This window comes from Drosophila kikkawai, chromosome 2L, assembly GCF_030179895.1.
Source record: "Drosophila kikkawai strain 14028-0561.14 chromosome 2L, DkikHiC1v2, whole genome shotgun sequence".
Classification (NCBI taxonomy): domain Eukaryota; kingdom Metazoa; phylum Arthropoda; class Insecta; order Diptera; family Drosophilidae; genus Drosophila; species Drosophila kikkawai.
The window spans coordinates 14,145,429-14,161,573 of NC_091728.1; the positions used below are offsets into that span (position 1 = coordinate 14,145,429).

The window sequence follows — 16,145 nt, forward strand, 5'->3', positions numbered from 1 at the left end:
TGTTGTTGATGTTGCTAGTTGCTGTGTTGCTGCTTTGCCGGTGACGCAGTCGCAGTTGCAGTTGCAGTTGCAGCTGCGCCAATTCTCCTCCGGTTTTCGCCGTTTGCATTTCGGCGCTTTACGTTCAAAACAATTATTATTCTGGCAATTAATTTTGATTTAAGCAGCGATTTTCAATAGATTTTTATACATATAAACGGCTTTATATATATATTATGGTTTTCCTTATTTCTCTAAAGCCCCCCATTGATGGTTGAATGTCTCGATTTTGTGGAGTTTTTCCATGGTGCAGCGATAAATAAACGACACCTACGAAGTTTTGAAGAGATTGCATCTTTGAGATTGCAGTTCAATTCGAAAGGTGCATCCGAGAGATGTGCTGAGATACAAGTACCATAAGTATCTATTTTAGAGCGGCAGAGAAGAAGAGAAGTGTGAATTTTATTAATAAAATATTAATTATATGTATTTCTTTTTTTAATAATAAATAAAAATCCAAACTCCGTTTTTCTTTTGTTTTTATTAATTTAAAAGAAATTATAAATAACTGGCTACCTTCACCATATTTACATAGCTTAAATCATAATTATTAAATTAAAATAAATTATAAGTTTAAAATAAATTGTTGGCTTGTGGTATATGGGTTTCTTCTGTGGCACCATTTCGATCTGTACACGAATGAGTTTTAACAACGATTTATAATACAAGGATTTGTCAACGAAAACAACCTGCAACAACGGACCCTAAAACTAGCTACTAACTTCGATGTGATTGGATAAATATTTAAGGGGTGTAATTAGGGGATAATGCTAAATAAATATTTGTGATAAACTAGAGACCCTAAGAGGCAATATAATTGCGCTGACTAATTTTTGGCACTGACTTTTCCCTGAATCTGACTTGGTGTAACTTTGGCTAAACTGACTTGTGTGTGTGTGTGCTTCTTAATATATAGCTGATGGCGGCGGCAAGGGGTAGTCGCCGGCCTCCTCCTCCTCGCCATTGCTGCTGCCCACGCTGCCGGCATAGTAGACCTGGTGGGGATTGTGACCCTCCTCGTAGCCCTGGAGATGCTGCTGCAGCTGCTGCTGATCGAAACCACCACCAGAGGAGCCTCCAGGACCGCCGTTCTGATCGCTCTGGCAGCCACTCTGCAGATGCTTGGCCAGCAGGGACATCCGGGAAAAGGACTTGGTGCAGGTGGGGCAGGAGTACTTCTTCACATCCGAGTGGGTTTGCATGTGAGCCCGGAGATTGGAGCGATCTGCAAAGGCCCGGTTGCAGTGCTGGCAGCTGAAGGGCTTCTCGCCCGTGTGGGTGCGGATGTGTCCCTGGAGGAGCCAGGGTCGCGAGAAGGCCTTGCCGCAAATGGGACACTTGCAGGGCAGCGTGTGGGTGCGAATGTGCATCTTGAGGGCGCCCAGAGAGACATAGGTTTTGTCGCAGTTCTTGCAGCTAAACACCTTCTTCACCTGGTTGCCCTCCGCCGAGGGACAGTGGAACTGCTGGTGCTTGGACAGGCCGGAGTAGGTGGAGTAGCTCTTGCCACAGTCCTGGCAGTGATACCTTGGCACGCCCACCGGCTTCTGCATGCTCTGCGCCGAGGCGGCATTGGCTGCCTGGATAAGAGCCGATGCCTGATCCGTGCAGAACTCTGTTTGGTCCACAATGGGACCAGATCCACCCGGCTGACTCCGGATGATCTTGTACTCGGTGCTCTCGTAGGCGTGGGTCTGCTGGTGCTTCACCAGACCGGCATAAGTGGAGTAGCACTTGTTGCACTGCTGGCACTGGTAGTACAGATCGTTGCTGCTCTTGATCTTCAGCGGATTGTGGTCCTGGTTCTCCTGGTCCTCCTCCATGTCCTGTGGCGGCAGAGGATGCTGCTGCGTATGCGGCGCCATATGCTGCATGCTAAGCAGCGCCCTGGCCACATTCTGCAGATTCATGTTCTCGCTAAGCACCCGTCTTTGGGTCACAGAGAGATCCTCGGGCTCGGCGAGTGGAGTGGGCGGTGGGTAGTACATCGGCGGCTGTGGCACGTGCTCCTCCTTTATAGGCTGCATCTTCATGCAATCCTCATACTCCGCTATGCTTTTGAGCAGATTATTGTTGTAGTTCCGCAGGGGAAAGTCCTGCTCGGTGGGCTCTACTTTGATCATGGTATTGGTGGACTCTCTGGCATAGCTCAGTGGCATCTGGTGCTCTGGCTCGGTCTGGGGTTCTGGCTCTGGTTCGGGTTCCATGACCTCCTCTTCGGGTGGCAACTCGAATTCCCCATAACCCAAACGTGCCAGGCTCTTGGCAATCTCTTCGCGGGTAAAGACATCGGGAAAGGCACGAGCTATCTCACGGGTCTCCTCCCAAATGCGGCGGGCCAGCTGCTCCTTGGTCTGATTCATGGCGGCATCAAAGCGACGCCTCAGCTCCGTAGGCACAGCCTGCGGTTCTGGTTCGGCTTTTGCCGACCAATGTGGTTCCAGGGGAACAGCTGCCGAGGCCACACTCAAGTCCACGGGTCCTTCGTCTGCAAAGAAAGGATATTTGACTTTAGTAAAGGGAATATTATATGGGAAATTGATATTTGGAGCTCATTAGATAGCAACACGATTTTTATGAAAATCACTATTAATTCGTAAATCTTTTCAAATCATTATCCTTATAGAAAACCTACCGTGACTTAGGTGATCCTCCTGATAGGACTCCTCCACCATTATCGGACGCTTCTTGAGCGGACAGCGGCTGTACTTGAGTTTATCCATTATTTCTGCGAGAGTACTTCCAAGTAAGACTGATCACTGATCACTAGGTCACTGGTCACGATTCACCGATCTCTTTCTCTGTATTTGATACCGATAACACCGAACTGCGAATCACTGCTCACTCATTTGCTTTTCTCAACGCGCGTCTCGATCGCCTGGAGTTCCTTGCTCGAATGATGCAACCCGGCGAGAATCGCTTCGGTTTTATAGACTCCCTATTCAACCCCCTTGAAGGATCGCAGGATCACAGGACTCCGGTCAACCCCCTTTGGGCGAAAGAGGATCCTGGCTGCTACCTACTTCCGATGTGACACGGGATTCTGTGATTCTGTGAATCAACCCCGAATCACCACGAGCCAAGATCCACAGCTGTGCGTTCATTGAACGCTGATCCCAGCTGCTGATGTCGATCGTGGCATAGGTTCGAGAGGGATGGTCTGATGGAGCGGTGTGCGTGAGGAAGCAGGAGGGAGCATTTGGCACCGCCAACAAATCTGTGTGTAAAAAGCGAGCACGTGCCACAAAAGGCACTCTCTGCAGAGAGGTAGAAACCTCTCTAAGCGATCGCCACCAGCTGCCTCTCTGCAGCTCGTATTTCCCCTGATTTGCCATGGTGTGAGTGAGCGGCAGCTGGTGGCGAGCTTATTATGTACACACGTATACCCGATCAGCAAGTTTATTTATAAACCTCTTTCAGAGTTCCGCCTCACACGATCACCTATATACCGTGGCCTCTCTTCCAAGGCAGGTGCTCTTTGGAGCTTCGTTAAGAGAGGCAACCCCAAGCTCTGGTGGCTCTCTTCTTGGGGATCGCTCTTGTTCCAGCTCCCAATCGTCCCACGATCGTCTAAGAGATGGCTTTTCTTGGCTTTTAAGAGATCATTTTGGCTAAGCTGATTGAATGGTACTAAGCTCGGCTCAAATTATACGATTTTCCAATGACAGAGTTCTACAAATGGTCGAGGCGTCTTTGTCTTATATATATATATATATTCAAAATCTTTTGCTTTATTTAATTATCAATATTTTATTTTTCTTCTTTTTAAAGTAAAATATAGAATTATAATTATTACTATAAATTAAGTCGTAATTTTCATTTTATAATCCCAGATATTAGTATTTAAGTGTAAATAATTTTTAAAAAAATCAATAATTCCTTCGACTGCATTTATCAAGTGATCCGCCTGTCAGCTTTTATTTAACAAAAAAGTACCCCCCTTTGGCATTCTTAACGGATTTCAATAAGGATCCTTTTGTGAAAGGCCAGCACTTAGCTTTCCTATTGATCTCTATCGGCAGGATCCTCTCCTGCGGGGCAGCTGGCAAAACCTGAGCACGTGACATTGGCCCCGCCATTAAATCGAGAACAACAATGCAGAGTGTTCCCACTTAGACGTACGCAAAAATATTAATCACCAGGACAAACAGCTCGCCGATCTCTAAGGTAAATCAACCTTTTCCCGGACCATTGTTCCGGTCCTCCTCCATCCTCATCCTCCTGGTAAATAGGTGCATTCGGGCAGGAAAACAAACCCCCGGCGACCATGAAATTTCCGATTGCCATCTGGCGCAGGAACCCCTCTTTCTCTCACTCTCCACCCGGGCACATGCCCATTTTGGGGTGGAAGTTACCTGGCGGCAGTCCTACCTGGTCGAGATCCGTAGTGCCTTGGAATGCGCCAAATGCGAAGAGGGAGGGCGAGAGCGGGAGAGGTTCGTGCAAATCTACCTGGCGGCGCAGTTGTGTCCCACCCCAAAATCCACAGCATCACCAGACAACCTCCGGCGGAGTAAAGCCGCTGCTGGTGGTGAATTCTTTACTCTCAATGGTGGTGGAACTGCAGTTTCAGACGTTACTTTCCGTTGGCCAACCCCTCAGCGTCTTGCAAGGAGTCGGAAGTCACCCCTCCGGTCCACATCTGCCTGCATGACACGTACCACAAGGAACTGATTTTGTCTTGAAGTCCTTGCAGTCCTTGCATTGCATAGAGTCCTCATATACCATTTTATTTGGCGCCAAAAACCTGTGTAATGGAACCGGTGTGCTCAGCCGGGAGAGATCTATTTTGGTGTACGTGATCCTTGTCACAATCAACAATGGTTTACGATCATCAATAGTGTATATAGAAAAGTGCATTTGAATTTTAATTAACTGCATTCTCGATTGTGTTTAAATGGTTCTTTGATGGCGAGTTGAATGGGATCATGGTTAGGTGATATTTGGTAAAGAATTTGTTTCTAGATAAAGAAAATCATAATAGTTCAAGGGATAATGTTAAAAATCGGTATACTTAGAAGCTTCTAACTAAAAACTAACTAAGGGTATGAAAACAGATATTAAAATAGGAAAAACAACTTTGTAAGAATTAAAATTCTATTGTGAATTTTACTAATATTAGTTTAACTTTAAAAGTATATAAATTATAAGCTAAAGATATTTAACATATTTATATTTATTATCTCTCATAAAGTGCCTCTTTCCTGTACCTGCTCGCGTTATCGAACTTGAACTTCAGGTTGCCCTTCAACTTTGAAAAAAATATATATATATCATATATATACCAAAATTTAAAGAGAAAATAAACCCCGAAAAGGATGTTTGCCTTTGATAAGCATATTCAATTAAGCACCCCAAGAAAATATCTCAAAGATATGTATTTGCAAGTGATTCAGAGCTCGCCAAATGTGTATGCGGTTGGCAACTAATAAAGCGGCAGATATTTCATTTTTATGATGTCTCAACATTGCATTAACATAAACGCTGATGCTAATCTCTTTTTCCCATGAAGCTCTGATTCGAGTGGAGTCCAAGTCGATTCGAACTGAAAGAAACATAAACAATTTATTATCATGATTCATTTATGAAAATAAAATCACAAGCTTGCTTGTGGTTATTAGTTTGGAGATGAGAGCGCCAAAGCTACCGATCAGCGATCGATCGATCTATCTTTCCAATGCCAAGCGGGTGGTCCCCAAAAACAAACTATAATAGGACACTGTAGGAAAATTTTGTAAGCTTTTCATAATCAGAAAAAGGAATCATAAGAAATAGGTATTAAACCAAAGGCAAAGCAAGCTGAAGACTTACATGGCTTTGGAGAAGATACTAAACCTAAAAGATACTTTTTGTATCTATATTTTATTTCTCCCTTTGTATTTTTTCTTTTACATTTTCTTTCAGTGTTAAACCACAAAGTCTAGTCACAGACTAAGCTTCTTCCCAGCAGATTAATATCTCAAGAGCGCGTTTTAATTAGTGGCGATGAGGTCTAAACTTAATTTATTGTCACTCTGCCTAATGAAACACGCCTCGGAGTCCAGTCCTCTGGGCCAGCCCCACAGAAGGGTACCGGACCCCACATAATTGACCAATTTGTGGAGGGTCTCTGTTATCTTCCACAGAACGCGAAGCGCACACGCTGTCAATAAAACAAATTAGTTTGAATTATAGACGTAGCTTCTATTTTCTTTTAAACTCTGGACTAATTTATGCGGCGTCGGAAGCTTCAGACTGTTGTCTGCTTTTATTCGATTATAATTACCGTTACCGTGTTCTCCGATTCTTCTCTCGGACCTCCACCGATAATAATATCGGATTTCAAAAGCGGCGTTTATGCCCAGTGACCTGGAGCTGGAGATGGAGCTTGCGCGGCGGTGGCGGCATATCAGGCGCCAATAGTTCTAAGATCTTGTTTTGATTGCGGCTCGGTCTGGTCGACGGCGCGCATTTTTCTTGTATTTCCCTATGTTTTCCCCCTCCCCCCTCACCTTTTCCCATTTTCCCCCATTGTCTGCTCAGTGGCTCGAAAAACCTTCAACTCGTGACAATGTGAGACAAAAGTCGGCGTGTGGCTTGGACAGGCGGATCGGCCTGGATCGGATTCGTTTTGGATTTCTGCATACTTTTTTTCTCCGCCGCCCGACTTTCTTTTGTCCGCACCCGAGTGCAGCTGCATCTGCAAGATACTGGCAGTCAGATGCCTAGCAGATACTCGGTTACTCGGGGATACCCCTACTCGCACTCGCACCTTGACGTCGGCAAATTAATGACATTTTGCACTTCATTATGCGACTCTGCGCGGCCGTTTGACACTTTGAAGTGAGGCACTCAGCCGAGGAGCTGCAGAGGCAGGAAAATGTGGAAAATCTGCACGGTACAAGCTAGCGTTTTGCGGTTTACCTGCCGCTAGCCAGGTGATATGCAGTTAGCTTTTCCCCACCGAGGGTTTGATGACACACTCTCGCTCACAATGTTGCTGGCTTGGCTGAAAATTGGCTTGGCTAGAATCGTATGATCTTCAGCAGATGGTTCAGGGTAGGATATTGATTGAGTTGCACGTACATAGATGTCAGAGTGATGGATTGGGAAACTATTTGAGGATTCCATTTGCAGGGACAACTCAATTGAAGTCAAGCATATTTTTAGAAACGAGAGTAAGAATTCTTTTGACTGAGTAAAATAAAACTGTAGATTTAATATAATTAACTCCCCAAACACTCCCATATTGCTTATCCATACGTTTTCTATATATTTGTATTTAATTTAATTATTTATAAAGAACCGTAACCACTCCTAGTTCCTAAACTTATGCTGGCCAATCAATTAGGGCCCATTGAGTATCTAATTTTCAATAAAACTATTCAATTACGGATGGAAAGTGTTCCCATGACCGAGGCCATTTACACTTGCAGAAACGTGAGAAAATCAAAAAAGGAGGGGAGGATTTCTGCAGCAGGAGGTGGAATGAAAGGGGGTGGCCAGAATGTGGTGCTGGTCCTCAGCGGGAGTCTGACCGATAAATAACTTACCCACGCTTGCCGGAATACGGGTTCCGGCTGGATTTCGTCGCCGTTCGAGGACTATGGACTAAGGGATGATCCCCGGCAGGCCGGCAGGCCGGCAGGCAGTATTTGTTATTGGAATCACGTGACAAGTTGCTGGCAGGACAAAGGACAAGAGGGGGTTGCCACTGGGAACCCGAAACAGAAATCATCCCACGGGATTCAATTTATGCGTGTTTGAATGTTTTTGATTGCGCGTTGCTAATTCAAATAAAATTCGACTGCTCCTGCAGTTTTTATTCACGTTTCGATTTTTTTTCTTCCTCCTGTTTTGTGGTGAACAGGACGAACAGGAGTCAAGTTGCGTGCTGGTGGCTCCGCAGGATCAGATGGTGCTGATGGTGGTTGAGGCTGAGGTGGTTCGAGCTTCGCATCGAGCTGGTTGCTCCTGCAATTTCAGCCTCATTTGCTTTTGTTTTCGTGTTTTCTGTGGCCTCTCCTCGCCCTTTGTAATCCAAAGCCTTGGGGTGCATCAATTTAACTGACAGCTTTCAGCTGTTATTTTGTGCACTACAAATAAAAATGTATATCTATTAAGAAATATGGGAAAATATTAACAAGTTTGATAAATAAAATAAATATTTTAAGTTTTTATAGGTTTAATTGATTACATTCTTGAAAAAAGCGTCCGTTTTATGGAAACAAACAACAAATTCCTTCAATATTTGTGCGATACATATCTTGAAAAAATTTTTACAATATTTTTTTTAAGGTAAATACTTTTTAACAATATTTGACAAAGGTTAACTTTATTAAAAAAAAAATGATTGTTAAAGTAGAAACCTTTTTTAAATATTTATTAAAGGTACATAAAGTTATTTAAAAAGACTTTAAATAATTTATAAAAAACAACAAAACCTTTCACGATAATATTTAATTCATAGCTTTACATTATCCTTTTAAGCCAAAGCAAAACAAGTACATACATTTCCCTCAGTGCAATAAACCCCTCACATAATAAAGTCAAAAGCATTTCATGTTTTCATTGTCCGCCCAAGGGATTCCTAATTAAACAAATAAAGTGCAGGCAAAACTCTGGGGAACTGATTTGTTTTTTCTGCTAAAAAATAGTGTTAAAAAACAGCAGCAAATGTCGCGCTAATTATTACAAATGATCTTCGATTTATATTTTATGCTAATTTAGGAGCGGTAGCAGCAGCAGCATATTCGAGCTGTCGGCATTGTATTTACATAAATTTGAGCTATGAAAATGTTTGAAATTATTGCCGCTATATGGCATGGAATTTCCCTCACCCGAAGCACCTGAAGCCGAGCAGAAGTCGGTCTATAAATACGGCTAGGGCCGTATAATTGATTTATGGCCAATGGATTGCCGCACGCCCAAAATCCGAGGGGTCGTCCAATGCGGCAGCTCCTAAATTTAGAGCCGCGCAGCTAAAACAACTAATTTAGTAGGATTCGGCAGCGTGTTCTTCAGTTTTGTCACGTTCATGGGCAAATGTTTTGCATGATCGCGGGGCGGCCACCTTCCTTCCCATCCCCCCTGGGAGAACGTGTCCGTTTGTTTGTTTTCGGGGGAGTGAGCCCCCTGTCGCAGCCACTGTCACAATTGACACTGACAATGCGGCAGGTACACGATCCCATCTCATCTCGTCTCATACCATCCCATCCACCGGGACACTGTCGCAGCCAAGGGGATCCGTTCCGGAGACGTGCCGTTAAGTTGTCAGTTGGTGGGACTTCGATTTCCATGTCAGCCAGCTCCCAGCTCCCAGCTCCCAGCTCCCGACTCTAGTTGCAGTTCCATAGCTTCCACAGCTCCAGAGTTCCGGAGCAGGCGCAGCGAAAGATTAATTGAACGTGCGCCAGCGAGTTATTAATCTTGTTGAGCTTAGGCTACTTTGATGCACTCGAAATAATTATGGGGAAAAATGTAAACATTTTTGGAGTCTAAAAATGATGTACAAACTTACAAGATTTTTGTTAAGAGACATTCATAAGCAACCTTACAATCATTGGTGAACCAGCGACCAATAGATGTATACATTTTATACAGCTTTTTAGAGTGTTCTGAAGTAATAATAAATTATTAAATATTTAGTTAAGTAAAAATTGTAATTGCACTTATTTTATAAAGAGCTAAACTTCAGGCAAGCAGTATGTTTTCATAAAAATTTTAAGTACAATCCAAATCAGAAAATAATACATATTTTTACTGCCTAAAAATCTACATAAAATAATAAATATTTAAATCATAGACATTAGACTCCAAATTTTCCAAAAATATTTTTAAAATTTTAAATGATAAATTGTTACCAAGTTAAACCTCTTATTTTTCTCCGTGTCGCATTGGCCATTGTTTCTAAAATATTGTGTGCACTTCTCTTGGCGGCGGTGTCAGCTAATGGGACCCGCCACTTGAGCCTTGATTATCCGTCCACATACCCAGACATACCGCCTATATAGTATGTGTATATAGAGGCAGCTGCCGATCTCTCCGCTCTCGTTCTGGGCATTTTTTTTACGTTGGCTCCCCTAATTTGTTTACGACTCTGATAATGCAATTTTTTACTTGCCACAATCTGGGGGCAGCAATAACATAAATATATTCACTGATCTGCTGGGAGCAATTACCGGGTGAGCCATATTTTGTCACTTTTTTTTTTCCTTTGGTTGCGGTGAAAGTTGAGGCATTTTTATGGCAGAACATAATTTGGTTACTTTGGGAGATAAATGTATAGGGAGCGAGGATCGCTGAATATCGGATTCGTAAGCGGTATATCAGTCTGATCTTAATTCGACCTGCTTGGGTCCGAGATCGAACAATGCCCGGTCTTAGATGGTGAAACTCCACCCTGAAATAAAAACAGAAATATATAAAAGACCTATATTGCGTAGCAACAACCAGCACATGCCAGAACTTGCCACAATAACTGCGCAGCTGCTCGGCGATTTTGGTTTCGTGATTTCATAAGGCAACGCAATCCAGTCCCAACCCCCTTGAAGTTCAGCCAAAATGAGTATGGAATTTATGAGCCCTTGAAACAGAGGCTTGAAATACCCTTACATGGCAGTGGGTTCAAGGAAAAGTCTTGGTATATTTTGATATATTTATTGTAATTTTTAAAAAGCTTCTCAAAAGAAAAAATATATATTCTTAGATATACTTAACGTAAAAAATTCTTTTCAATTAATTTAGTTGGGCTTTTTAATATTTTACAAAATTTTTATATAATAGTTCTCTATTTAATGAACTTCTTGCTAGGGTATATCAAAAGTAACGTCTTCGCAACTCGTAAACGGATCGAAAATGGCGCACTGAAAATATATCACCTTGAGCCGCAATCAGAAACGTAGACTCAGAAGAAACCGACGGATTCACCACCGAACTGGGAACCGGATTGTCACGGGGGAAGTTCTTGATTTCCGAGGAAGAGAACACCTGGATGCGAATAGGCGGGCTTGGGCTCTAAGGTGCACGGCCAGCGATAAAGAGTCGCAAGTTTTCACTATTTTGACGCACCGGTGTCTGCCACAGAAAATACCTAAGGGGTAAGTGCTACACAGAAAGAAATGGTGGCAAAAAATCTATAATAAAAAATTAAAATTTAAAAGAAATTGTGTAAAAAGAAACTTTAATAAAAATGTATTAATTTATTTTTTTTTAATATTTAGAACTCTGACAAAATATAGAAAATAAATTTTAATTACATTTTCTATATAATTTTTCTCACTTTCTGGAAGCATGAATGTGTCATGAACAAACACTGAGAATCATATCAGTTCGGCTTCCTTTGGCAAATGCTTATGCAAATAAACCAGAAACCCAGGGATCGGGGTTCGAACACTTGCGTCATCCGCAGTTCATAAACATTCAATTAGATTGGATCGAAGGGGATCGTATCTTGTTGTGTCTGTCGGAAGGGTTGCCAGAGGAAGTGCACACCTTGCTCCATTAGCATAGAATTAACCCCATCAAAGAGAGAGAACGAGATTCCCACAGTGCCCGCGGACTTGTTTATTAACATGTGACAATTATGCTAAATCGTTAACCCTAACCCTTGCCTGTTATGATTTTCACTTTCCCAAAACCCAAGCCGGATGCACCTTTTCCTGGGGATGCAATCCCAGGATCAAGGGCAGCAGCACTCTAATCAGCCGAGGGAATATGCTAATTTTATTTGCCACCGAGCCTGTAAATTACACTTGGACATGCCGCGATGCGGATAACACCTGGGCGGCGGAAGGAAGCGTTTCAAGGAAGAGGATATCGCATTAATGCCAAGAGTTTTCCCACAGTACTTAGCACTTTATGTGGGGCCACTTCCAGGTATTACTTAAACTGAATATTCATTGAATGTCCAAAGACATGTATAGATCAGCGAGGCTTGCTCCTCCAATCAGATGTTTGTATTAAATTAAATTTTCTGTTTTCTTTTCCTTTTCTGGCTAGCTACTATTCAACATGGCTGGCTATACAACCGTCGTCCCTTTGCGGAATCTCCACCGGTATTCAGGGGCTTCGGACAGATCCCAGGGCACAGATCTAACAGACGGACCTACGCCGCGACACTCTCTGCTTTCTGGGAGATACAAGCAGAGCTACGCCTACCTCACATTGAGGTCGCGGATGCCGGGAGTCATGCAGCAGGTGGTCAAGCAGCTATCCGCCGATGGACCGATGCTTCAACAGAAATACGGTGAAGAGGTGCAAAAGGACATCCGGCAGATAGTGGAAGCCGTGGAGCGACTGAAGATGGACCTGAACCGTGATCGAACCTTTCAGGTATTTCGTGGCAACGAGCCGGATAAGAACGAGTGGAACGCCTTCCTCACGGAGCTGCCGTTTCCCAAAAGGTGCTACTTCCGTGCCTGCTGGCTGCACGCCGAGTGCTACCTGTACCGGCGCCTATACTCCTTCTTTGAGAACAGTCGCTTCCTTACCGGCTACGACTGCTTCTTCCACCTGAAGCGCGATGACATGTTGGCTTGTGAGCCTGCCATCAAGATCCTGTTGAGAGCCACTCACGGACTGGCCGGGGACTTTGAGAGCTTCAGAAAGCTGCTGGTATTTAATCTGTGGAGCAACCGCTTTGGCCAGCAGGTGAGTTCCTACGAATTCAAGGAGACCGAGAACCCGGAGGATATAGATGTCCTTGTCCAAGTGGCACAATTTGATCGGCAACTTCTAGTGGACGACTCTTGGCTTTTATGGAAATGGTAAATCGAATAACAATTGATTGCAAATACACAAAATATTTCCAGGATCTATTCCTTTTTGAATAGAAGTCCCATCAGTGGGAGCTCTCGATGCTTCCTGCAAAGTTGTATCCTGCCAAGAATAACATTTCTCCCTCTCTCACCCCATCCAGCCTGAACAGAAGCAGGGTAAATGACCAAGAGCTTATCGTGGACTTCATAAGCGACAACGCGGGCTTCGAGCTCTTCACCGACTTCCTGTTCCTGGTCTTTCTGGTGGAGAACAAGATTGCCGACCAAGTGCGCCTCCATGTGAAGGCCATTCCCTGGTACATCTCCGACACGACCACACTGGATGTGGAGTGGACAGTGAATTATCTGCTGCATCATGGGAACGAGTTCATTTCGGGGTTTGGCCGCAAAGTGGAACGCTTGATGAGTGCCAAGAAGATCATCATAGCGCCAATATCTCATTTCTGGACAGGACCACAGCCCTACTTTGCGATGGTGGAACTGGATTTCGACCTCTATCGCCTGCTCACCACCGCCCGGGTGGCCATCTTCAAGGGGGATCTCCACTATAGGAAGCTGCTGGGGGACTTTATTTGGGACACCACGGAGGAATTCATCACCTGCCTGCGGGGCTTCAGGCCGACGAATATCTGCGCCATCCGGACGGTCAAGTGCGAGGTTCTTTGCGGTTTGCCCGAGGGCAAAGTGGATGCCCTGCACCGCCGCGATCACAGGTGGGTCTTTGGTGGCTCCTACGGGTTAATCCAGTACACCGACTCCCTGAAGTGCTGCTGCGGATTGGAGTTAAAAACAAGGTTCTCCTGAAGCCCCTTTCCGGTGAATAGATGAGCATAGAGTGCAGCTGGCCGGGATCGGGTGCCGAGTGTCTCAATCTGCGTGGCCGCCGGCGTAGAAAACTCCTCGCCAACAACAAATGAGTGCGAATTTGTCAGCCGAATGTCGAATCTCTGCCGGCTCGTTACGCCTCCGACTGCAAGTGCTTCCAAATCCCCCCAAGGACCCAAGTCCCGCTCTTGACTAATGCTGTTGGTTTTATGGATGGGGCGCACATGCGCAGGCAATCTGGAAATGGAAAGTTGCCCGAGTGGAAAAGCAAAGGCCAAAGGCAAAGAGTCCATGGCGAAAATTAAATATGTGCTGATTAAATTGATTGTGCTTCCAGATCTAATTTCTCATAGTGCCTTTCCTTTTGCTAGGATTTTTTTAACTTGGGTAAGTCAATTGTAAAGAATTATTATTTTTCTATCCAACAAAAGGCAACAATTATTACTCAATAAAATCTGAGAAATTTGGCAATTTTCCCAGGCTCAATTTCCTTAAATTTATTTGCAGTCCATTGCCTTTCAATGGAAATTCTTATCAGTGGGAGCTCTTGACTGTTGCACCATGCAGAGTTTTCCCAGGAATTTCGAGAGCTTATCAAAAATGTATCCTTTACATCTTTACTTCTTGCTCATTCAAATTAAATTATTTTACTTGATTGCCCGCTAACCAAAGAGCTTCCAAATGAGCAAATCCAAGGAGGAGGCAGCCATCCAGAAATATTACAAAATCAAATGAACATTCCCACAGTTGTTCCTAAGAAAAGAGCAACATGAGGTCGTTGCATTCCGCTGCATTTAGCCAACCTCGATCAGGTACAGTTCCCCGAAAAATCGCGCGGCAATTAATCAGCAAAGCAAGCCGAGAGTGATTTATTTTCCCACCGAAAATGAAAGCCACCCTGCTGCCGGACGGGATTTACTGCGCAGCTGCAGGATAACATTCATGCAGCAACAGGGTGGTGATGGTCATGGGGTGGGTTCTGTGTAGGGATAGGGATTGTGTCCTTGAAGGTAACCGGTACTTTGTGCTTGGTGCTGGGTGTTGGGTGCTGGGTGTTTGGTGCTACGTGCTTGGTGCTCCGTACCCGACACCAGGTTGGCGGCGACGCCTCTTCAGAGCCGGTGCTTTTGTCTCACTTGGCTTGCCGGGGGTTGCAAAACTTTTTCCCACCATTTTGGCCCCTGATTTCCATCCCTCGCGATCGGGCTTGGTGAGCCAGGGGTGTGAATGGACGATGATAGTGCGCAGGTATGTGTAGGAAGACCAGCTGCCGGCATGTGGACGCATCCAGCGAAGCTTTGCACATCGAAATTTCGAAACACTGGGAATTTTTAGAGATATTTGTGTGTTTTGGTACAGTTCTCAATGTGGATCTGATCTTTACATTGAAAATGTACTTACTCATAGGGCATTAAAGTTATTCTTTCATGGGGTTTATTTACTGTAATGAATATTACCTCCTCCCAAAATGTATATTTTATTTAATTTACTTAATGACTGTACTTTAAACCTCGGATATGTAATAAAAAAAAGTGCTGTAATACTTGCAGTCTCCCCACCCAATGCCCAATTACTGCACCTATTGGGTAACCCACTTTAGCCTTATCAATCATTGCACCCCAGACAAGTGCCAATGTTCATAAATAGTCTTTAATATTTACCCAAAAAGTACTCACTTCCACTCAAGCCCATCGAATGAGTCACTCGAATAACTATAAACTAATTCGAACTACGAAGCTAATTGTTTGCCAAAGTGGAAGTACTTGGATTTACGGCAGGCATTTTCCAGCCTGGTTTATGGGGCAAACGATAAGCAGGAGGTTGGGGGAACCACCAATGGCGACAGTGCCACCCGTTCAGCCATTAGCGGGAGCCACCTGAATTATGGGCGAATTAAATTGAACTCAATTCGAGTGCAATTATCTGAGAGATCGCGGGGACCAAGGAGACAGAGACCCCAAAGAAAAGCCGTTGACATAAACCTCTCCTCGGGATCGCCGAATGCCGCCAAAGGAGCGCAGACAAGTGGCCGTTTTAACCGGGGAAAAGGTCAACATTTCGTAATCAGCTTAGTGGCTTTTGTATGCACGTAACCATAACCATGCCCCATGTCATCCTATATTTCACAGGCACCGCACTGTCAACCCGCCAGCGCAGCGAGATTGTGAGACACACACATAGCCCCAGTCTCAGCATTCGCCAACTGACCAAGTGGTCTTTCGTTCACCCAAAAAAAAAAGGAAAAAAAATAGAAAAAATGCAAAAACAGCGACTATCACCCGCTAACATTCAAATTCAAATTTGCTTAGGCCCACCGACAAAAATTAGCCGCAGACTTGGGCGCTAATCTGGTTTTAAACAGAGCCTCAGTCGCTGTCCTGTCTGCTGCCGCGATGCGGGTGTGTTCCGCGCCAAGCCACGCAGAGTTCCAAGCCTTTCGCGGCCACTCTAGGCAGTGATGGCCATAACTGGAGTTATGGCTAAAAAAAAAGATAAATAAAAAAAGGTATAAAGTAAAAACAA

General features: G+C 44.3%; 2 protein-coding genes across 2 annotated transcripts; one reads left to right on the plus strand and one right to left on the minus strand.

Moving 5' to 3' along the window:
* Window positions 1-801: 801 nt before the first annotated feature.
* wor (worniu) lies at window positions 802-2,825 on the minus strand. Its single transcript, XM_017183052.2, has 2 exons — window positions 2,675-2,825; window positions 802-2,527 (listed from the first exon to the last, which is right to left on the minus strand). The coding sequence occupies exons 1-2, from the start codon at window positions 2,760-2,762 to the stop codon at window positions 945-947; spliced, it is 1,671 nt and encodes a 556-aa protein (XP_017038541.1). The 5' UTR covers window positions 2,763-2,825; the 3' UTR covers window positions 802-944.
* A 9,107-nt stretch (window positions 2,826-11,932) lies between these two features.
* LOC108086190 (damage-control phosphatase ARMT1) lies at window positions 11,933-13,965 on the plus strand. The gene is made up of 2 exons (XM_017183053.3): window positions 11,933-12,785; window positions 12,938-13,965. Exons 1-2 carry the CDS (start codon window positions 12,031-12,033, stop codon window positions 13,599-13,601), a joined length of 1,419 nt encoding a protein of 472 aa, XP_017038542.1. The 5' UTR covers window positions 11,933-12,030; the 3' UTR covers window positions 13,602-13,965.
* Window positions 13,966-16,145: the final 2,180 nt, after the last annotated feature.